General features: G+C 37.2%; 1 protein-coding gene across 1 annotated transcript; it reads left to right on the top strand.

The window, feature by feature from the left end:
• The first annotated feature begins 12,065 nt into the window (after positions 1-12,065).
• On the top strand, positions 12,066-15,990 carry LOC108605926 (homeobox protein B-H1). The gene is given in 4 exon segments (XM_017995745.2): positions 12,066-12,908; positions 14,454-14,682; positions 15,349-15,736; positions 15,739-15,990. Coding segments are annotated over 4 exon segments (1,647 nt in total). The 5' UTR covers positions 12,066-12,076; the 3' UTR covers positions 15,937-15,990.
• The last annotated feature ends 8,816 nt before the right edge of the window (positions 15,991-24,806 follow it).

The following is a 24,806-nucleotide window of genomic DNA, read 5'->3' as shown; positions in this document are numbered from 1 at the left end:
TAATACAAATAGAATAAAATATTACTAATAATAAATTAATTTTATATATGCAAAAATTATTAAAAGAAAAAGAACAACATGCTTAAATATTTATTATATTATGCGAGATAAGAACTTAAAATTAACAAATAAGCATCATAATAAATATTACAAATTTAATGATTTAGTTTTATATATTTTAGCATAAAATTAAAAGTAAGTTAGAAAAATTATTATAACTTACTTTTATATCTTTTAGTGGCTAGTGAAGCTATTAGTAACTTTTTTATTGCAAAATTGCACTTTTGCTTATATCTTTTATTTTTATTCATATTATATTAACAATGAAACAGTGTGCTTTCAATAAAATCATAAAATATATTAATTGAAAACTGCAACAATTTGATTTATGGCCAAGTCTTGCCTAATATGCTGCCATTTAAATTGTTGAATTAGTTGTACATTAAATGCCAGCAATATTTATAGGCCACTTAGCGCCGCTATAAATAATAATAATATGTAAAATTAATATTAAATACGCCTGGCCAACGGATCTTGCCACTGGGCAATTTAACAAGCCAAGTTAGCAAGCAAAAGTGTTCGCTGCCCTTGGCCCTTGAACATTTTTGCTGCAATTTTCATCTAGATCTGCATAGTTTATATATTTTATGAGAAATTTGTATTTAATGCGTTTTATGCGTGCGCGCATTTTGAAATGTTAATCAGACAAATTAAAAGTGGTTACTCACACACACACACACACACACGCACACATACAAGCAAACACAACCACACACACTTGGACTTAGAGCTGTTGTCTGTGCTTTTGGGCTGCGTTTTGCTAAACGTCAGTTTGTTTTTACTCATGCATATGTATGTATATATGTGTGTGTGTGTGTCTGTGTGTGTGTGTTAGGGTTGACCACTTGCCACTTTGGCTGCGTGTTGTTGTAATTTTACGCCAATGTGAAAGCAAAGTAATGCAAATGAGTGCGAGCTGAATAGAATTAAAAGTTTAATATACTTTTGCATGACCAACAAACAGTTTGTTATTGTTGTTGTTGTTCGTTCGTGTGTGTGTTTGTGTGTGTGAATTATTTTATGTGAATTTGATTGCAAGCGTTTATGCCGGAAAACACGCTAGGGCCAAAGCACAGGGCCCAAAACGCAGACTAAGTGCGGAAACTGAATTGGCTACCAAAAAAACAAAAACAAAAACAAAGCTCAACTCTGCGCAGTTTCCGCATGCATTTAAAACTGCACAAGCTGCCCTCGCAATAGCTAAAGACTCACTCTGGCCCCCCTCCCCGTTCAAGCGTATTAATCATAATTATGCAAATGCTGCTGCTGCCACTGCTTGGAATTAAATGTATGAGGGGGGGTGGGTGCTAGTCTAAGCTTGAGTTTCCTTTTTCGTAGGTTGTTTGCACAATTTTCCACCTTTTATAGTACAGTTAATTTTCGTGCTTGTTGCCGCCGGCCGCGGCGCTGGCGTTGGCGTTGGCTTGCGTTTAGTTCATTGCTGCTCTTTTGCATAATTTTTTTAATACTTATGCATGCGAGTGTGTAATGAAAACGCAAAACTAACCCAAATAATAATAACTAATCATAATAATATTGCATGCCTTTTTGTAAGTCTTTGTGTGTGTGTGTGCGTGTGTGTGTGTGTGCGTGTGTGTGAGATAAACTTAAAATGCTGCTAGGAATTTCGCAGTTCGTCATAAAAAACGTTTTTATGCAATTTACTTAAGTAGCCGCTTAATGTGCTTGTTAACTAATGTATTTCATTATTTTAGCATTACCCAACTTAAGCTTAAGTGAAATGAGTCTAACAGTTGATAAGCCCAAAAGGTAGAAATAAATAAAGTGGTAAACAAAAATATTTTGGGTGATATGGAAAATATTTAGACAGGCCAAAGCATTGTAAACTTTAATATAAAAATATTACAAAATTATTTAAGTTTCTATGCGCTTGTCTACCATATTATATTATATATATATATATATATATATATATAATATATATATAATAAAAATTCAACATTCAATGCAAAAAATAAGTTAAAAGAAAATGCTGCTGTGCTTTGAAGTCAAAGAGTGCAAAGTTATTATTTGAGTTGCTACAATTTTTTATTAATTTTTTTTATCATAGCTGAATTTGATATTTTCCAATAATTGAGAGCAGTTAATATAAAGAAATTCGTATGAAATAAAACAAATGTCAATGTAATTGAATATTTATTTCAACTATTGACTTTATAATTTGCATTTACTTAAGTTTTCATCAATATCAAACGCTTAAAGCTCAGACATACATACGTTCGAAATAAATAAGATTTCAATATTTTAATCTGCCTAATAGTGAAATGTCTGCCTCTAAATCAAACCAATTCACAAATTTTTGAATTATTAGACGTCTTCACTCAAATCAAATTTCCAAGAAAATTGTGTAAAAGCAGTAAAATGCAAAAAAAAAATTGTTAGCTACACTGATTAAATTGCTATTAGATAGTCATGATTGGAAAATTGAAATCCCTTTGGCTAGTTGGCGTGGCGTTGGCCTTGGCGCCACTTGCAACTTGGAGCGGCAACGGCAACGGCGAGCTTAATTACATAATTTCATATGCCTTCAAATGTTTTTCGTGTGTGTGTGTGTGCCACAGTTTGTTGCAGCTTTGGTTGGGGGTTGTTAGCAGTTTGGCTAATTGCCACGGCCAAAAGTGGCAAAGAAATGCAGCAGACTAATTACAACAACAAGAACACGAACACAGCAGAACAAACAACCAGCCAGTCGGTCCTGCGTGTGTGTGTGTGTGTGTTTGTCCTTCAAAACGGCTATTGAAGTGTGGCAACGTTGCATGTCAGCAATTGCTAGCGGAGGCATGAAATATATGTAGAATTTTAAAAGTCATAAAATTGCGGAATGTCGCCAATTAAAATAGTTGCACTCGTGTGCAATGCAATGACTAACTGCACCAATGTGTGTGCATGTGTGTGTGTCTATGTGTGTGTGTGTTGGTGTTGGTGTTGGTGTTGGCCATGCGTGTTCCACATGTGACGTGACATAAATGCATGTCATGTTCGTTGGCTGTTTCGTGCGTTTTTATTGCTCAAGCGGCCGGTCAACGTTGCTGCGACCGCGTGGCATGCAAGTTAGCGCGCCAAAAACTATGCAACACAATGCGCGCAAATTGCGCAATCAAATTACCAACAGCACCACCACCCCCTCCCCATACCCTTTAACAAAGTTGAGCTTAGGCAATCAATTATAAGCTTTGCATGCAATACCAACAATTGCTTAGCCTCAGTGGTTTGGGGTTTTGGGTGCTGCTGCTGCTGTGGGAGGGTGGGGGGTGTGGGGCTGGGTGCTAGTACAAAACGAGCCTTTTAGAGCTTATTGTTGCTGCTGTTGTTGTTAGCCTAAGTACGGGTCAGCCTTTTGGTGTCAAAGACGTACAAGTCACGACAATTTAAACCCGTGTGGATGGGGTTGAGGTGCAGGGTGCAGGGTTCGGGCTTAGCGGCGGGTTGGGCGCTGTGCTTTTAATTTCAAGCGTTTAACATGCATGCGTGCAAGCTTTGACTGCTTCATGCTCTCACCAGCCAGCTCACCAGTCCCTACCTTGACTACAACTTTGTACTCTTTAGCGCTGTTTAGTTGCGCTTTGCATATGCAGTCACCTTGAGTGCAAAATGCTTACCTTGCCTCGGAATGGGAGTTAGAGTGGGAGTGGCAGGGTGCAGAACAGTTGCTGCTAAATTTAAAGTGCTTTTCATATTTCAAGCCATAAGTACTTCATTGCTTTAGTTTATCGAGTGCATATGGAGCAGAATCAAATTATATTAGCACTAACTTCAAATAAAAAAGGCAGCTTAAGCGAAGGCAATCTGCTATACACATACATATATCTTTATATATCACCAGTATGGAGCAGCTCAGCAGAAAAAGGCGCTAGTTACTATTCATACAAACTATTGATGAAATGATGGGGTGCTCACCAATAAATTATTACAATATTAGTTAAAATATATTGCAGCATTACTAATATAACTTATATATACGTCTATATATTTATACACGCATATATATTATACATAAAAAAATCATATAAAATTTAATATTTACAAAAGAAAAGCATTTGCATATTATGGGAGCCCAATTAGATCTAGTAACATTATTATTGGTTAGTTACTTTTTCTTAGTTAGTTACTTTGACTTTTCTTACTAAGGCACAATAAATTATATGCACTTGTTATATAAGCAACAACAACTTGAAACTAACGGTAAAGTTTTTATTTGCTGTATAAAAATTAATACCTAATAAAAAAAATAAATAAGCCTGAGCTTATAATTTTAACTGCGCTATATTTTTAATAACAGAATAATTTTTAACGATTAAAAAATAAATAAATATAAAATAAAAGTAATTAGTTTAAATTTTTATATAAAAATTAAATTATAGCTTTATTTATTTTTTTAATATATATGAAAATTGAATTACTTGTTTGGTTTATTGCTCAACTGTATCGATCATTATAATATTTGCTTTCTTTTATATTACATAAGTTAAAAAATTTTTATCACAGTTAAGAGGCTTGAGATTCAATAAAAGTACAAAGCTCCTTTAGTTTTGCTTGCTGATAACTGATCTATGAATATTTGAAATTCATTCGAAACGTTTACACACTAACTTGATGGTAAACTGTACAGTTTTAAGGCGACTGTTCTGTCGTCGACAGCTCGCAGAGTTTTATAAGCTGCAGCGCTGTGCGCAGCGGGAGACACTGGAGAACTGAAAGTCCAGGAGAAGATTTCTGAAGATTTTGTGTTTTTCTTTTTGTTGTTGGCGCTGGCGCTGGCGCTGGCAGTCGCAGCTGGTCCGAAGACAAACACCTTGCTCGCTTTTATGGTGGATCATTAAACGTTGAAGGTGGAAGCGGTGACAGTAAAAGTATAAGATGGCAGCAGGGGGTGGGGGGCGGTTGGTGGCAGACAATGTTGCCAATGCGAGCTGCTTTTATGACTTTGGCCTCCAGTTCTTTTTGCATTTCACTTTAATTCAAAACGACTTAATTTCCTAAGAGCTAACACGCTGAGCAAGCGAGAGAGCAATAGATAGAGAAAGAGAGAGAGAGAGAGCGCAAGAGTGTGAGAAATGCAAGAAATGCGAGAAATGCTTATAAATGCTCACTGCGCGTAGCCGATTAATTGCACATAAAAATTAACAACAATCAGCAGCAGCAGCAGCAGCAGCGGCAGCGGCAGCGGCAGCAGCAGCAAACACCTGACAATAGGCAGAGGCATGTGGCAAGTGGCGGGGGCAAGGTGAGACTGCTAAGCCGCTTGTGAAAAACTTCATAGTTATCACACCTTTGGGTTATCGCTGCGCGTCTCGTGGCCTTAAACAACAATGTGGCACTTTGTTGGCCAGGGCAACAAAAAACTTCATTTTATGTGCACCAAATTGAGTCATAAAATGCATTTTCACTTCATCGCCAGTCAGCCAGCTCAACTGCAACTGCAACTGTTGCAACTTAACTGATGCATTTGAAAATGCGTTAAGCACTCACACACACATAGAGAGTTGGCCATAAAAATTTGCTGCAAATGTGTCGCATTTAGCTTGCGGCCGCTTTAGCTTCTTGCCATCGATAAGCAGCCAAAACATTTTCTCATATTTTTATTAGAATTTATGAAAATCTACGATTTACTATTTAGATATGCACAGCTGTCAGCCCAAAGAGTGGGCCCCGGCCCCACTCAGTCAGCCACACAAATTATTGACAAATTTATGGCGTGGCCCATTAGCACTGCAACCTGCAACAAAGAGTAACGTGGCCTAGAGCTAAGTGGCCAAGGGTGAGCGGAGCAGTGCGCTTGGCATTTTAAAGATGTTTTATGTGCATTGCACAACGCGCTATGCTCGACTACAGCATACACTTTGAGCAGCATTGCTTGGGGGCACGCATTGAATTCAATAAAACATTGTGCTAAATACTAAAATATAATATTTAAAGCAAAAGCATATTACAAAAATTCATAATGTTAGTTGTTATAAATCAAATAATAATTATGTATACTTTTATTATTAAAATAAAAATATATAAAATTGTTAAATAATATAAAATTTTTAAAAAATATGCGCATTAAAAAAACACAGCAAAAATATATTTAAAAAAAAGAAAGCATTTATATTTTGTTAAAAAAGTTGAATATGAATAAAGACTGTTAGGGAATTTAAAACTTTTAAAATAAAAATAAAAATATAACAACAAATTTTAATAACATATAATATATTTGTTAGCGAGCATTTGAACATTTTCTAAAAAATTAAAAGAGATTAAATAATCTATAATATAAAGATAAATAAATAATATATAATAACATTAAGATCACAGCTAAAGACCTTGACGACGCTCGCCTATAAACATTATTATAAGTATTTAAATAATTTTAATTATCTTTTAATGTTATTATTATTATTATGCCGTTAATTTTTTTCAAGAAATTTTCAAGCAACAAAAATGTTGCAATAAGCGCATCAAGCCGCAGAGGCAACTTAATGACTAACGACGAGTCGAATACACTGCAAATCAATCATGTGTGTGTGTGTGTGTGTGTGTGCAACAAGGTGATGATTGTGGCTTCTTTTGCTGTGTGCGTGCAGCTTTCAGCACTCGCCATAAAAAAAGGCAGCACAGGTGCCAAAAAAGAAGCAACAAAATTTATAAGTAGACTGAGCTGAGTGAGTCGAGTCGGCTGCTGCGATAGATGCGTAGAATTTATAGGCACAAGGTGGCACTAAAAATTTAAATTGCGGCCATTTAGTGGTCAACACCAACAACAACAAGCGAGCCAAGTCAAAACGACATCAATTTAAACGAGCGCCGCATTCTACGACGTGGCATCCTTTTATAAGCCTATGCCTTACTCTTAGCTGTGTGCCACGTCTTGTTGCTGTTGAGCTTGTTGTTGTTGTTTTTGTTATTGTTGCTGGTGTGGCATGCTGGCTGATCTGGAGCAGCGATAAATTCAAAGGCACCTTTGTTGCTCGCTTGTTGTTGACAAATCAGTCGAACGTTGCCGGCACACGCGCCGCTGCTCCCAAACAAACTCCAAACTTGACTCCACGCCTTTCGCCTTTCGCCCCTTTGGGACGCCCCAAGCCATTTACCCCCACGTAGGCTCCAGCTCTGAATCTCTGACTCTGACTCTGACTCTGGCCTTTTGTGCGTCTGTCTGTCTGTCTGTCTGTTTATTCTTTTTTTGGTCTTGCAGAGAGACTTTGAGGCTGCAGGCACATTAAAAGTAAATTAACTTATCAGCGACAACGATCAGTTATTTTATTACGTTTGTCCACGCCGTAACACGAACATTATAATATCAAAGATGCCGATTAAGATTCCTGCATGCAACAAAGCGAGATGCACACAGCCTGCCCCACTGTGCAAAGTGTGTGAAAGAGACAGCGATAGCGCACAAACGAGAGCAATGTGCAGTTAAGCTTAAGCAGCGACTTGGTTTGGATTTGGGTTTGGGTTTTGGCCTTTGAATTGGAGTTTGGAGTTTGTCAACTGCTGTTGCTATTTGTAGCATTGGATTTTGTTCAAATTTATTAATAATTATTAACAATTGTTAAGCTAACTTTGTTGGATTTTGCATCGCTCTGGGCTTCAGCCTTGCCTGTCTGTCTAGCTAACTAAATAATCTAAATAAACAATTTATTTATATATTATACAAGCTGAATTAGAAGTTTGAAATTATTTTTTATACAATCCCAGTCTTAAGTGAAAAGGATTGAAGCATTCATAGAGCAAAAGCTAAATGCTTAATTCAAACTATTAAAATAAATTTCGATATATTAACATCCTATGCCAAATTAGACGTGAAGCTAAAGCTTATATAATGTTTTTATTTGGATCACATTCTACTGATTAATCGATTATCATTTAAGTAGATTTTTGATAAATAAAATAATTTATAATTTAATTTCAGCAACAATTAAATGAAGTATGTATTTAAACGATAGTTCTTAACTAATTAATTAATTAACTAATTGTAATCTCTACTAATAGTTTATTTCTATTCTAAAAGGCAAACTAATGTAAAGATTTTCAGTTTTACTCTGCAGCAAATTAAAAATGTTTTATTATTATTGAAATTATTTAAAATATGTATTTGATCATTAAGTAGTTTGCGTATTTTAAAATGTCTCTATTTTTTTGGCTTAATAATTAAATACAAATATAATTATTTACATATATATCAAACTGAAGCTATTGCAGCTTTCTCGAAGAAAAATTGTTTTGACTTAAATTGCGCTGTTGAAATGGAATAAGCGAAGATAATCAGATATAAATTCAACAGCTATGATGTATATCATGTTGAAGCTATATCTGGTTTAAGCCATGAACTTTGAATTTTTTAATATTTGAATGAAATAAAAAACATATTGTATTCAAATAATTTGATCTCTTACTTTACCATTTCAAGAAAAAAATTATTCAATAATTGTTAAAAAAAAAATTGAACTTAAATGAAATAAAGAAAATTTAGCTCAGCATATTATGAATTTAAGAGATTTACATATGCAGAAATAATTTCGTTTAATCCTGAATTTTGATATTGAAGCACATTCCCATGTTTGCCACTTGCAACTTGATCAAGTCATTTGTACTAAGCTGAGTAATAGAAATATAAGTAGCACTTGCTTTGTGGCGCATCACACAGCCAAATCTAGTCAATTGGCCTACTCATAGTTTGGGGGCTAGCTGAGCTGCTGAGCGGGTGGGCAGGGGGGTGGGGTCGGCAGCTGTTTGCTGTTGCGGATGTTGTTAACAGCAGAGCAAACACATTGGATAAGGCTCTGGCGAATGTCTGGCGTAGTGGTCGTAGTCAATAAATTAGTGAACATTAACTGGCAAACAAACACGCTAATTAGATAGTTAGATAGCTTGAGCTCGAACGCGCACATTCGCAAATTCGCAGAAGACACTGCCAATGGGGTGGTGAATGCTTCCTGAGAATGCGACCGGAAAAACTGGCAACTGGGCAAGTGGCCAACTGGCTAGATGGCCTCAAGTCGAGTCGAGTCCAGACAGACAGCAACGGCAACTGCGCATTGCGGTTGGCGACTTTTACATATATTTTGTACAATTATTTTAAGCATTCAATTGGAATTCGACCGCAAAAATAAAAAAAAGGAATGTGAGCAACCGCAGGATATTCGCCAGCGAGCTGCAATTATATGCATTTAAATGCAATAACCGTCATCAGTCCAAATACAACAGTCGGCATCAAGCAGTCAACGCATATATATAAATATATATACGATATACCGCATTGATCCCTGGGCTTGTAATTATTTTAAATGCAATTGAAGCGCGCGCATGCGTTCGTCCTTTCGCTCGCTCGTTCGCTCGTCCTGTCGCCTGTCGCTCTAATTTCCGTTGCACTAATGATCTGCAACTGCAGCTCTATATATGCCACAGGCATTCACTTACAACTTACAACTTGCCACAAATGGGAATCAATATCAATCAAGCGCTTGCCGCTCGACAAATTGCATTTTTTTTTTTTTTGGTTTTGTTTCTTTTTTTTTTGTTTTTTGGGCTACGCACACACATCCGCTGTGAAAAGTAATTAGCCTGCGGCAACATGTGGCCAATTTGTTGAAACCACCCGAGAGAGCTATTGGCGTGAAATTTTAATTGGCGCTCAGTCACTCGAACCACAAGGCAAGGTCTCCTCACTCTCTCTATCTCTATCTCTATCTCTATCTGTCTGTCTGTCTCTCTGCTAACTAACGATCAACTATGGCCCAAGTGACTGTCCAAAAGTCTCTCGCACCAAATTCTTATTTATGCATCTCTAGCTTGGAAAGCTTGACAAAAGCTCATAGCAAATTACAGTGAAAGCAGCCAGACAAACTAATTAGATATTAGGCTTTCGAATATTTACTAAAATTCTTGTCAAGAAGTCAAATGGGAGTCCAAATCTTACATTTATTACACACTTATTTATTATACACATTATAATATAATAACTAAAGCTGGTAAGTGCTAATTGCTAATTGCTAAGCGACTCGAAGAATCTTACAAAATTATAGATTTGAATTATGCACTAGTTATTTACTCATGTCCAACCCAATTAGCTCTAATTTTATGTCACTTAAATAAAATAATATTGTTTTTCATAGAGCTCTTTCTCTTGATTGACTAGTGATATTATTATTTATATTAATATCTTTACTTTGAATGTAGCAAATAATTTCTTATTTTCTTCTTCTAATTCTTATTTTAACATTAACCGCCTTTTTCAGTATATACAATTTATATATAACAAAATAATTTGCATTTTGATAAAATAAAATCATTATAAATTTACAATGTATATACAGCTCAAATATTTTTGAAAACTTACAACTAGAGCTAATCTCCATAAGAAATTTTGGAAGCTTAGCTTGGAGAATTAAAAATTTACCAAAGCAAGTGTTGCACGCATTTTTTGAAACATTCGTATAAACTCCGTATAGAGTACTTGGATGGGTTAAATTAACATTATGTAAAATTAAGGGTATGTCTTACTTCTGAAATATTTTTTAAAACCGTCAATTGGTGCGATTGTTTTGAGTTTCACAAATATGAAAGTCATAATGCTCAGTTTAAAATTAGAAATTTGTATTGCATTGACTGGATTTATTTAGTTATTTAATAATTTTTATTGAGAATCGTTAAAAATTAGTGCAAACACCAAACAATCTCAAAATCTCATCAAATAGAAATCATAAACATTGCTACTAGTAAGTAGAAGTGCTCAAGCTTAATTATTTAATATTAATAAATGGTACTTAATAATAAAAATAAAAATATTAATATTTAAGTAAATCACACTTACCTGCTAAGTAATAAAAATAAATAATGTAAGCGCATAAATTTAATTTAAGTTGTAAATAATAGCAGAATAATTAAATATCAAATATAAAATTAAAAAAAAAAATATATATATATATATATATATATATAATAAAATATAACATAAAATAGCTAAATCATTAGCATAAGTATTATAATTATATGTACATATATTAATAATTGTTAACATTAAAAAAAGAATATGCTATATTAAATTCTCTTGCTTTAAATCCTATTTCATTGCTTAATAAATAATACAAAACTATAAAGTTTAATTTGAATACTGTGCATTTACGCAAAATCCTTTGCCTTTGCAATGGCAAAAAAAAAGTGACTGAATTAAATGATTTATTTAGAGTTGAATGGTTTGGACATTAGAAATTCAAATTTGATTAGCAACGCCATTTTGTTTGGCTCCCAAATCGCTGCCAAGTTGGCTTTGTGTCCACTTGGCAAAGGTAAATCGCCGCCTCGAGCGTCTGCCCCCCGTAGCTCGAGTGACCGACATTCGCGCAGAGGTTAGCTCAAAGCTCAGACTGAGGCTCATTCGTCTTGTTCAGCAGCAGCAGCAGCAGTGAGAGCGAGAGCGAGCGAAAGAGAGCGAGCGTGAGTTGCTATAAAAACTGGCTAGGCGAATTCACCACAGCGCGCGCTCGCTCGCTCTGTGATGTGTGGTGTGGTGAGTTCGCCGTTAGCGAGCGACAGGCAACATGGCGTTGTGTGCAAGCGAGTGAGTGCGCGTGCGAGCCAGACAGCAACAGCAGTAACTGAGCGAGCAGGCAAGAGAGCAAAACGTTGCGTATTCGTTCAGCCGCACAGCTGAAGCCACCACCACACTGCTGGCTTCCACCACCAACACCTATGACAAAGTGGCAAATTCTCTACGTACGTACGTGTGTGTGTGTGTGTGTGTGTGAAGTTTGTTGTGCGGCTGGCTTGTTGCAGGTGCGTTTAGTCTCGTTTTGGCAGCCAGAGCGCGACGACGTGCAACACGGAGGCGCAACGTCGACCAAGTCGTTCTTCTTCTTTGAATATATTCGCTCGTGTATCGAGAACTTGCAACTGAAAGTGACTGTGCAACATTTTTAGTGTGTGACACTTGAAATTCAATTTATATACATATTTTTTTTAATTGTGTCTGTGTGTGTGTGCGTGTGTTTGAACTTCTCGGCCGTTAAGGGCAATGAAAGACTCAATGAGCATTTTGACACAAACGCTGCCCACGACAACAGCGCAGTTGCAGTCGCAGCAGAGCAGCGAGTTGTCGCCGTCGCCACATCAGTCAACGCATCATCATCACTTGCATCATCACTATACGTCGCCACCGCCGGTCAACATGTCCATGTCCACATCCGCCAATCTCAAGCCGAATCGCTCGCGCTTCATGATCAACGATATTTTGGCGGGCAGTGCTGCAGCCGCCAGCGCTGCTGCCTTCTACAAGCAGCAGCAGCAGCAGCAGCAGAACAACAACAACAATACAATCAACAACAACAATAACAACAACAACAACAACAACAGTGCGGAGCAACTGGAAACGGCAACAGCGCCAGCTACACCGCCGAGCGCTGTCTTAAGCTTAGTGCCGCCCGCTGGGCCACCACCGCACCACCACCCACTGGCCCATCATCACCATGCACATGGGCATCACCAGCTGCATCCACACGCCCTGCAGCATACCAAGCTGACGCACTTTGCCGCCACCAGCACGCCTATGGGCGCCAATGGGTTAAACGTTGCGCAATATGCCGCAGCCATGCAGCAACATTATGCCGCTGCAGCGGCGGCAGCAGCAGCACGCAACAATGCCGCCGCAGCAGCAGCAGCCGCAGCAACCGCTTCCGGAGCAGCTGAGGCAGCGCCAGGCGGCGGAGCGGGAGCAGCAGCGTTGACGGAGCTGGACGACAGCAGCGACTATCATGAGGACAACGAGGACTGCGACAGCGATGAGGCAGGCAGCGGCGGCGTCGGCGGCAGCAGCCACCACATGGATGATCACAGCGTTTGTAGTAATGGTGAGGTGAGCTTCTATACTATTTGGGTGGGTGCCAGAGTCAGGCCAAAAGCAGAGCTGCCACTTTTGCTAATGAGATTGTAAACCAAAGTTTATGCAACAATTAGCAATTAAAGCTGCAAGTCTGTGTGGCAATTTAAGCAGCTGGACCAGCAACTAGCAAAGCTCATAAAATATTTATCAAGGATTCTCATTCGAATGACAGCTTCATATATAAATTGTCTGAGCACTGAAATTTATAACTCTCCATTTAAACATTTGAATTATACATTTAATTAATGTGAGCACAAGCTACACACGCAGATTGGCGTGATCTGCTGTTGGAACGTCTAATGGCAGACAAAATAGTTGAGCGCGCTCTAATTTATATTATTTATAGATATAGCTAAGTGTATGTCTGTTTGAAATTTTACGACATTTTTTAGTTGTTTATGGCTTGGCGCGATAACGAAATCGAAAATTTTTAAGCATCGTCTAGCTGTCAAGTTTGTTGCCTGAGTCTTTTGTTTAGCTGCAGCGTAGGTGGGCAAGCCGAACTGTACAAGTTTCTTTATATGCGTGTGTGTGTGTACGTGTGTATGTCTAGAGCTGAAAAATTGCATTTTTTCATGACAATAGTTGCCAAGTGGGCGTGGCTTACGTGAAAAGGGCTTACGAGTAAACAGAAAAATTAAATACTAATAATATAATATTTAAGGCTAATAATATATACTTAAGGCCTTGCTCGCTCTCTCGCTCGCTCGCATTTAATTGTGCAAATTGTTTATAAACAAATAAATGCATGCGTGTGTGTGCGTGTGTGTGTGTGTGTGTGTGTGTGTGTGGCTGACGCGCATTTATTGCTGCAATTTCCCGTCAGCAATTGCAATTTTATAAACGTTAGTTCTGCTGCTGCTTCAGCCAAATCGTTTATTTATATGCATGTGTGTGTATGTGTGTGTGATAATTGCAGTCAGCATTTGGCTTTTTTTTCGGTCTGCTTAAACGCAGCAATTGCAGCTTAGCCCTAGGCGCCTCTTTTGGGCTCTTTAAAGAGCAAAACACAAAAAATTAAAATTGTATTTTCTTAATGTTGTTGTTGTTGCTGTTTGTGCAGTTGAGTGCATTCACCTGATACTTGACTGCGCACTTGGCAAATTTGCACTTAAACTAATTTAACGCTTGTGTTAACTGAAATGGCAAACAGCAGCAGCAGCAGCAGCTAAAGAAGAAGCAGCAGCAGCAGCTTGTCTTATCGCTCAATCAGATAAATTTACATAAATTTTATGTACTAAAAAAATGCAGCATATGGGGTAGCCAAGTGCTTTGGGCTTACACACACACACACACAGACACACACACATAGATAGTGAGCGATATTTTTATTACGCGCTGCGGCGCTTTGTGAACGGAAATGGCGATTGCGTGGCCATAAACGACGGCGGCGACTGACTCTGGGCTGGGATGCAGTTGTTACAGTTAGTGGACTAAGTTAACGTCTAAGTGTGCTGCATTGTCGTCAACATACATTAACGATTTCTCCTTTTTGTTGTTGCTGTTTTGGCAGGCGGCAAGGACGACGATGGCAACAGCATCAAGAGCGGCTCCACCAGCGAGATGAGCGGCCTGAGCAAAAAGCAGCGCAAAGCTCGCACCGCATTCACCGATCATCAGCTGCAGACGCTCGAGAAGAGCTTCGAGCGACAGAAATATCTCAGCGTGCAGGAGCGACAGGAGCTGGCGCATAAGCTCGACCTGAGCGATTGCCAAGTCAAGACCTGGTATCAAAATCGCAGGTAAGACTTCGTGCTAATTGATAAGACAGTTTAAAAATTTCTTAAGTTAAAATGTATAAGCATCATTTAGCAACAAATTGCAATTGATTTATAATTAAATTAAATATAAATTTCATTTATATTTTACACTTAACATTTAATTTCAAATTGAGGAGCTTCAAAACGATTTGAATATAATAAATAAGAGTATCAATTGAAATATTTAAATTATAAATAATATTTAGCTAATTAACTTAATTATTAAACATCAAGTTCACTTGCAATTCATTTCTATCTCTCTTTGTCGCTCTATTTGGCATTCAATATTTAATTTTAAATTGATGAGCTTATGAAATTAATTCCACATTGCTTTGTCTCAATAGTTTTGAAAGCAAATTTAAAATAATGCGCAAGTTTTACGAATGTTTTAACATGAATTAATTGAATTAATTATTAGCAGCAAATAAAGCTCGTATCAATTTAAGTTCGCTTTGTTTTTATTCATTTATTAATGCATTTATATTTTTAATTCAGAATTCCTGTTTCTTTAGCTTTGCTTTCTATAAGTTATCAACTTTATGAGCAGCAAATTTAGTTTGATCTAATATTTAATATATATACTAAGTAGAATTTCTGGTGCGCAACTCTAAGCCGCTCTCTTTCTATTTTCTCTTTTGCAACTGGCAGAACCAAATGGAAGCGGCAGACCGCTGTGGGACTGGAGCTGCTCGCCGAGGCGGGCAACTTCGCCGCCTTTCAGCGCCTGTACGGCGGTTCGCCCTACTTGGGCGCCTGGCCTTATGCCGCTGCAGCGGGCGCTGGCGCTGCCGCCGCTGCTGCTGCACATGGCGCGCCGCCGCACTCGAGCATCGATATCTACTATAGACAGGCGGCGGCTGCGGCGGCGATGCAGAAGCCGCTGCCCTACAATTTGTACGCGGGCGTGCCGGGCGTGAGCGTTGGACCGCTGGGAGCGGCAGCGGCGCCGTTTACGCATCTCTCCGCCTCCAGTTCGCTGTCCTCGCTGAGCAGCTACTACCAGAGCGCGGCGGCCGGCGGCGCAGCGCCCGGACGGCGCCTGGCATCATCCACAAGCCGCAGCCGCTGAGCGCCGCCGCATCGCCGACTGCCACAGCGGCAGCGCAGTCGGGCGCTTCGCCCGCGCATCCGCCCTCAACGCCCAGTCCGACGCTTAATCCGGGCAGTCCGCCAGGTCGCGGCTCTGTGGACAGCTCGCAGGCCCAGTCCGATGATGAGGATCAGCTGCAGGTCTAAATCTTTATCTGTGTCTGTGCCTGTGTCTGTCAGTCTGTCTGTGTGAGTGTATATATGTATGCTTCGTTTATTTATTTAAGCTAAGTAATTTATTAACAATTTGCGCTAAACAAATTTGTGCCGATTTTTTTTTTTTTTTTTTGGTAAGCAATTATAATAAAATATTTATTGAAACTGTGTGTAAAATATGTTAGCAGCCAAAATAATTGCAGTCATTATAAATAATACAGTAAGCATTCTATAAAAGCAAACAAAAATTTTCAATAAATGACTTTTCTAGTGAAAACTGTGAATTTATATAAATTTCAAATCTTAAGCATTGGCGCTACATAAGAAACTTTTTTAATATTTTATAGTTGCAACTTTTTTGAATAAAACGTAAGCTTTGTTGCTTATATAGAATGCTTACTGTACATTTATGTGAGTGTCTTGAATGTGTAAAATGAATTAAGCTTAAGCATAAACTGTATTAAACAATGTGAATTTGCATTTTATATCAATAGCAACAAATAGTAAACTTAGCGATTTTTTTTATTTAGTCTAAACGTGCTCGTTGTAATTGTAAATGTAATCAGCATAAAAACATATACATGTATATCTATAATTTTTTTTTCTCGTTTAAATAAATATAATAGCAATATAAACAAATAAAAGTGTTTATTGTTTTTGTTCTTTTGTGGCAATTAAAATAATGAACAGCAGCAGTGACGGTGGCAAGCAAATGTGGCAGCAATTTACTAACGAGGGTTCAAGCTGCCTCTGGGGGTAGAGAGTATGGGGCATGTGGCATGCAACAGCAGCAGCAGCAGCAGCAGCAGCAGCAGCACGACGATGACGATGACGACGTGCGAGCCAACCCCTAATGATAATAATTGCATGCAAAATGCATTTAACCGCAATTAGTGCATTTATTAGGCCAAAAGCTGATACTACAAACACACATATATTTATATAGCTATAAACTCGTAACATTGAGGGGGGGCATGCTGCAACTGCAACTTGCAACTTGCAACTGTGCAACTTATATTGCCCATGTTCATGTTTATGGCCAACATTTGGACTGCCACCGACCGTTGCGTGCGCGTTCTCGCATGCAACGCAGCAAGCGCTTCAGGCAACACACACACACACACACACATACGTATGCGTGTGCAGTGACAAGGCTTAGCCTTCAGCGCAGGACACCCCGAGCTCTGATCGTGCAGCAAGTGCAGCTCTAGTTGCAGCTTAAGATTAGCTGAGCACTACTTTTGTTTCTCTATTAATATTTCATTTATTTATGTTGTAAAGTGCTAACTGCTAACTGTAAACTGCTTTTATGTTTCCTAAGTATGTGATAATTTTTTAATTAAATACTTACAACTTATGCTTAATTGTAATTTTAGCTGAAACGAATTTAAGGCTCTGCCAACAAACTCAAAAGAATCTTAGTCCATTTCTACTATTATATCGTAGTTGTTAAATAAAAATCAACATTACTTATCAATTGAATTATTGTTAGCAAATAATTCTTACTGCATTAAATATTACTAAAAATAAATAAATAAAGCGTTTGGCAATGTGAAATATCTTCAATTAATAATTATTAAGCTTACAAATAATTAAAATAATATTTAAAGCTATTTATGTTTATTTAAAGTAATTGAAAATAATTAAAAAGTATTTGATACGATTATATTGACAACTTTTTATAATACAATATCAATTAATTTTGCTGAATTTTTGCCATTTTTTGCCATTAAATAAATATTAATGGTCACTAAGAAATTGTTTTTATGTTTTAAAGTGCTTGAAGTAATGAAAATACTGCGAGGCCGAATATATTTTTCCATTCTTTGAACATTATTTAATTATTGAACTAAATGTAAAAGCAACTGAAATTTAATCAATTGTTCGTATGCGAATTTATATCAAGCAATTGAGTTAGAAATTATTTTCTATAGTCAAAAAGTGAAATGAATGAATGATATTCAAAAGCAACTGTCGAAAAGTCGCTTCTAGGCATTGCCACTGACCCTAGCCAAAGAGCAAGGTAAGTTCTCGTTGTTGTTGTCGTTGTTGTTGCACGCTTCTTGGCAACACGCGTGTTTGTCTGCTTTGCGCCTTTTGCCCGACAAATTGGCAGCAATGTTAATATCGTTGGCTTAAAACAAAAACAAAAGCAAAAAAAACTGAAACAGAAACCGACGCTGGCTGGGACAATAAATGCAAAGCGGGCCAAGAAAAACAGGCAGCAATAATCTAAAGAGCGGCCAGGAGGGTGCAAATGCTAAGAGGGGGGTGGCTAGGGGCGGCAGGGGTGTGGGTTAGAGGCAAACCGCTCATTAAAGACAAAATGACATGTTCGTATTGGAGATCTTTTGTTTCTGCCTACGCCCGTTCTCCCTATCTCTCACTCTACCTCTCTCACTCTCGCACTCTCACTCTCGCACTCTCACTCTCTCTTCCTACTATGCACTGGTATGTGTTTTTGTGGGCACGCTCAATTAAACACGATCGTTGTCAGTAGCCAAATGTTGCTAATTACTGCAACAGCACCAGCAATTGGCAAAGCTGCAAACAGCAAAGTGCTGCAAAATGCATAACGATGTTGTTGTTGCTATTGTTGTTGCTGTTGCAATCTAGTATTGCTCAACATGCACGCTAAATATTGTATGTCAATAGATCTACGTATAAACGATCTTAATTTAGGTTGCCATTTATAATTATTGAGTGTGTTGCCTACAGCAAAATTCTAAAGTCAAGCGACATTTTTTTTATTTTCACACACACTTTGACTTTTTTTTTAAAAGGGGGGGTAGCCAGTATGTAATTTAAGTGGGGCTCATAGTTATTTCATAATATAACTATTGACTTTTAAAAATATAAATAGCGTTTAAGTAAATACCTACTGTTTTTCAGATTTTATAACTTGTAGCCCGTTCACAGTTCTTTTTAAATTTGCACAGCACTTTTACTTGCATTTGTGTTTCTTATAGTTTCCAAATCAAATTAAATAATTGGCATCGTTCAAAAATAAACATATTTTTCACATATAGCAGCAATATAGAAGTTTGCGATCCATGGGCGTAGTATAAGCTGTGTCTAGAATATGAAAACTTATTATAATTAATATTATTCAATTTTAATTCCAATACATCTTTGTTAATATATATAAATCAATGTATTATATACATAAAAAATATAAATTTAAGATTCGAACCGACTTTTTGGCTTGAATTTTAAACTTTGATAAGTTCTAACCATAGGCGTAGCCAGCTGAAAGAAAATAACAATTCTTGTATATCATTTAAAATAAAAAGAAATCTGCTGCCTGTGTTTAAATTAAGTCATTGCTAAGCACATGTTTTTATATTTTTGATATACTACGTATATAGTAATCAGCTCGATAAGTATGAAATAATGTGAAGCTGCTAGTTTAAGCTATTGAACAGTTTTAGCTTTAGTCTAATTTTTACTGTGAATTAAGAATTAAGTACTGAACGTAGGTTCTTTGTAGCATCAGAATAATTATATAGTATGTCTTATATTTTATGTATAATAATGGAACTAAGCGTCATATATTTTATATAAATATATGTTTTAAAGTTTTATTAATGCTGCTTTGCTATTGATGGTTTGAAATTCTAAGCTGGCAAAAATTAAAGTTTACTGAGTTTATTACATTTTAATTCTAAAACGAGCTTTGCATTGTTAGTATAAATAAACAAAAATAAATATTAAAACTCAGCGAGATAGAAAATAAATTTTAGTTAACATTGTTTTCGTTCTAATGTATGCTTCAAACTTAAGTGAACACAGCTTGAGCTTTTGATATGCAAACTCGATGGAGTCCACCCCCATGGGCTGGTTGACTCTGTTTATCGAATCGAAGCTGAAATATTGGCTGCTGTAATGTTAATTTGCATGGAAATCAGGCACAGAGCCCGGAGCCTGTCAAAGTGCCAGCCACGCCCCCAAACCCCCAAGCCCCCGAAATTGTTGCACAAAGCAGCGTGAAAGCGATGACTGATGACTGAAAATATGTGACAAGTGTTTAGCTTATAATAAAAAGAGAACAACATTTATATTTATACGCTATTTTGTTGGCGTTTAGTGTAAATTTAAAAAATAGAGCGCTGGGCAATTTGACTTTTATTTTGAAGCCCCAGCTAATGTTGCCTGTGATTTTCCGTTGAATGTATCTGCATAAATATAGAGCAAAGTAGAGCGAAAATTTTGTTGATGGGCTGAACGAGCAAACCGGAAGAACGCCCACGATTTTTACCAGCAATTTTATTTTTGTTTTTTTATAGCAACATTTTTGGAAGTGGTGCAAAATTGTTGGCGGATGTGTGTGGCAATGCAAACAGCAATTTAGTTAAACAAATGTATAATTTAGCAGGTTGCAAGTCTGCAAGTCCACACTTTAAAAAAAAAAAAAAACAATTGCATTTTATTTTGTAATATAAAAAAATTATTTTTTTTCTGTTCGCCTTGATGCATTTCCGTTGACACTTGCCATATGCCAATTATCAACGAGCTACGAGAGCAAACGCTACAGCAAGGGGCAGGTTGGGGGGCGTGGCATATGGCGGCAATATTAATGATAGTTGTATGTGTGTGTGTGTGTGTGTGCTCAACGACAAAACTGCTTAATGCATACTTTGTTTATAATTTGTCACAATTTGTTTCATAAATGCAATAAAATCAAAAGGCAAAGTGAAAAAAAATATTATAAATTTATGTACAAAACAAATAAATGACAGTAGACGGAAATTGTGCTTAATGGCTGTCACGACAAAAAAAAAAAACATAACCGATTATTATTATAAATTAATGGCGCCGTTTTTTTAAATTAGCAAGCAGCTTTATTTCAATTTGTATGCAGCTGTGTACAAAATGAAGCTTTAAGCTTAATTTGCTGTAATTAAATATTTATTTATGTAAAAATAAATTCAAATTAAAAGAATTTTGCCATACAGCATAAATGAGCAGTTGGCAAAGCTTAAAGAAAAACAAACTGAGGTTAAATCGTAATTTGAAATATTAATAATAAAATAAAAATATATATTAGCAAATGTATTTATTTATATTTAATAGAAATAATTATTATGAAACTAAATTACAAATATATATTTATTAAATAGAAATTTAGCTGCATACAAAAATTAAAATTAAAATTCAATTATAAATTGAAAATAAAACAAAAATTAATCTGCACTCAATAACGCTAAAAATAATTATCATAAAAAATATACAAAAATAAAAAATGGATAAATAAATATTTATCTAATTACAAAAATGTTCATTTAGCATGTTTCGCCATTGAATCCAAATGAGAAGCTTATAAACAAGTTAAATGTTTAAATTTATAAATACGTACATAATTTAAAAAAAAAAAAAAAAAAAAAGAGTTTTTTTTTTCAACTGTTAGAGTATTTAAGCGCACGCCTATGACTTAAATGAAAAGAACAAAAAATTAACCCTAAGCTGCAAGCTGAAGCGCAGCAACGCCTAAAAGTCGGCATGCAAATTTTGCAAAGCTTTGTTTGTTTTTCTTGTTTCTGGTTGTTGTTGTTGCTGTTGCTGTTGCTTGTCTTTGTTTGTTTTGTTGCAGCGATTATATTCAATAATTGTGTGCATTTAGATAAGTTACAAGCCTCAGGCCGCAGGCATAGACAAAAGCCACTTGGCCACTTCAACCGCTGACCAAATGGTCGCCAGTCACGCCATCAAGCACCCTACTCACCAGATACAGAGAGAGAGAGAGCATGAGAGGGGGGCGCATGGCCTCATTCCTGTCTTGCTGACTGGCTGGTGTGTAGGTGTTGAAAGTTGCTGCTGCCCCAGCGCTCAGCTCAGACCAATTGCAGTTGCTGCAATTGCTGGCTCTTTTTTCTTTGTGGGTGGGTGGAGGGTAAAGGAAGCGGGTGAGTTGGGGCGCTCTGTCGCGCTCAGAAATGTGTCGGAAGTCTTTAGTAAAAGTTAAATAGAAAGCATATAGAAGATTTATATGCAATTGCGCCTTATATTTATGCAAATTTCAACTTGCCCCACCACCCACTTACCATCAAAAGCTGCCACAAGACGTGTGCCAGACACTATGCGAAATTTATTAAGTTTCCAAGGTAAGCCAACTTTGGTTAGCAAATTTAATATTTAATATGCCCAAAAATTCAAAGAGTTTTTTTTTTTAATTATAAATAAAGCTTAAGCTATCAATAAACAAGAATACGTTTATTTAAAGTATTTTATATACTATACTTATACTATATAGTATATATAGTAATGAATAACAGTAAAATGCAGCTTTGTTTATTTTATGCCGACGATAAATCAAAATTAATAATAACAAATTTATTAAAAATCTTTAAGCTTACCAAATAAAAATTCAAAATTAATATAATGGGAGTGTTACCCAACATTTGTTGCTACTGACGCAACATTAAGAGAAGAACACAAGATAAGATGACTCAAGCGTTTTTAGGCATTGGAAGAGAGAATATATAAAGAAATTACAAGCCGCAGACCTAAGCAATATAACCCAATAAACTTAAAAACTAGATAATTGTAACTTCAGCTACTTAAATATTCAGCATTATATAGCCAGGAATTAAATAGCATAGGAAATAAGCCAAGAAGCTTAGTTTAAATTGTTTGAAGAAAATAATTTTATTATTTAAAATTTATTCATACAATATATGTGCATTGTACATATAAAAAAAATTAAAAATTCCATGATTATATTCGAGCTAATTTGCCTAACTTATTGTTTAACTTAACATTGCTTAACTTAAGTTTTTTTTTATTGCTCGAGAGCTTTGCAGCTTGAAAATTCTCACTTTCACTCACTCTCACTCTTTGCTAACTAAACTTAGAAAGATTCGTTTAGCATAGCATAGAATGAAATGATATGGATCGGCCCAGATTCGAAGTTTAGTTCGCAGCTCAGATTTTATTTAAGTTGAGAGTATAAGACTACAGTTTAGAATGAGTGGATTTTCCCTTCACACACACACACACACACACACACACATAGGCAGAGACAAACAGGCTAAGTAGCTGCTGAAAATTAAAACATTTGTTGCCATTTTCTATCGCCTAACAGTAATCTAAGCAATTTGTTGAAGGGCGAGAGATTAAAAATAAAAATTCTATGCGTATAAATAAAACGCATGAACAAATTATGAAAGCATGCAGACTGTGCACAGAGCTGAGCAGAGCTGAGCTGAGCTGAGGGGAGAGATAAGTTATCAGCGATGTGAATTTGAGCGGCGCTTAAAAAGGACAACTGGCCGAGAAGTAAAATACGAACTCAATATATGAATTTGTCACATTAGCAGCATTAAACACAAGGCGCGCGGGCATATGTGAAGGAGCTGATAAGATCCGATGCCAATCGACGGTGTTAGCTCAATGCAGCAGAAAATCTGAGAGAGCGAGAGCGATAGCGAGAGAGAGCGTAAGAGATAGCTGCTGTTATTATTAGCGGTGGTAGCATTTGTTGATGGTGGTTGTTGGGCTAATGCAATTTTCAAATATTGTTGTTGTCAGTGTAATTGCCAGGATATTAGCAGTTAGAGAGAGAGAGAGAGAGAGAGAGAGAGAGAGAGAGCGGCTTATGAGCAAATTAAGTGTGAAGTGGCATTTGGGATTTATGTACACATACATACAGTGACGACTGTTAGTCGACAGTCAAGCCAGCAAGCTGCCAATCCGAGCCATACAGAGTGCTTAAGCGCTTAGAGCTAGACCCAGACCCAGACCCTGAGCTAGCCCTAGAACTAGACAAAAGGTGTCGCATGTCATTTAGCTACAAGTTGGCGGCTGCAACAGTTTTCGATATTTATTTGTATTTGCAAAATGAAGAAACAAGACAAATGCGTTGCCGCTTAACCCCACCGCCCACCCCCGTTAGCGTTAACCCCCGCGTCAAATTGAACGCTAATGTAGCATTCGAGCCTTGGGCTTATCATTTACACTTAACGGCTCAACGGCTCGAGCTCGGGCGCGGCACGTGACCAACGGCCATAGTCAATGGATTGTTGTGCTGTGTGGTGTGGGCTGTGGAGTCGCCTGCTCACTGTTTGTTTGTATTATTAACCGCAAAATGCTCATAAAGGATCAATTTGTGCGCACACGTGTCCTTGCCGCTAATGCTCTAACGCCCGATGTGCTGGGCAGCCCACGGGCCAAACGATTGAGGTTGGCGTCGCATAAATCAAAGACAGCGCCTGTGCCTGTGCCCGTTGACAGCCCTAATGGACTCACCATATGCACACAGCAATTGCACTTTGATCTCGTCTCCTCTCCTCTCCTCTCACTCTCACTCTCGCTCTTTCTCTCTTTCTCTGTCTCTTGGCTGCTGCGTTAAAATGCAATTAATTAAGCCACGCTTCAGCAACGCGAGCAAAAGCAAGTGGGACCTCCGAGCCAGTTGAGCCGCCCTGGCTCATCATCAGTCAAACCAAGAGCGCCGCTCCTCTGCAGCTGCACTCAAGTCGCTCTCTTTCTCGCCTCTTGGCCAAATTGTCTTTAAATTGGCAGTTGGCGTTATGGTTGACTCCAACCGACCGATCTGTATTTACCTCTTGGCATACACTTTAACTTGTAGCGATTTTAGTTTGAAATCTCTAAGAGATTTGCACAGCAATTAGATTGGCTTGATTATTTGTAATATAAAATTGCGGCGTCAACAAAATTCGAAATATAACTATATTGCTCTATTGGATATTTCCCTCTAAATTTTAAAATATTTAAATTCAAGTACAAAACTGACTGCCAAAACTAATTAATTGTATGATCGTAACTTAAATAAAATCAAAAAGCGAATTTTCTTGCTGCATCCAGTTTTCATATTAAGCTGCACACTAATTTATGTTTAAATT

The sequence above is a fragment of the Drosophila busckii genome, chromosome X, assembly GCF_011750605.1.
Source record: "Drosophila busckii strain San Diego stock center, stock number 13000-0081.31 chromosome X, ASM1175060v1, whole genome shotgun sequence".
Lineage (NCBI taxonomy): Eukaryota > Metazoa > Arthropoda > Insecta > Diptera > Drosophilidae > Drosophila > Drosophila busckii.
Note: the sequence above shows the minus strand (reverse complement) of the source record. Positions and strands in the feature narration are given on the sequence as shown.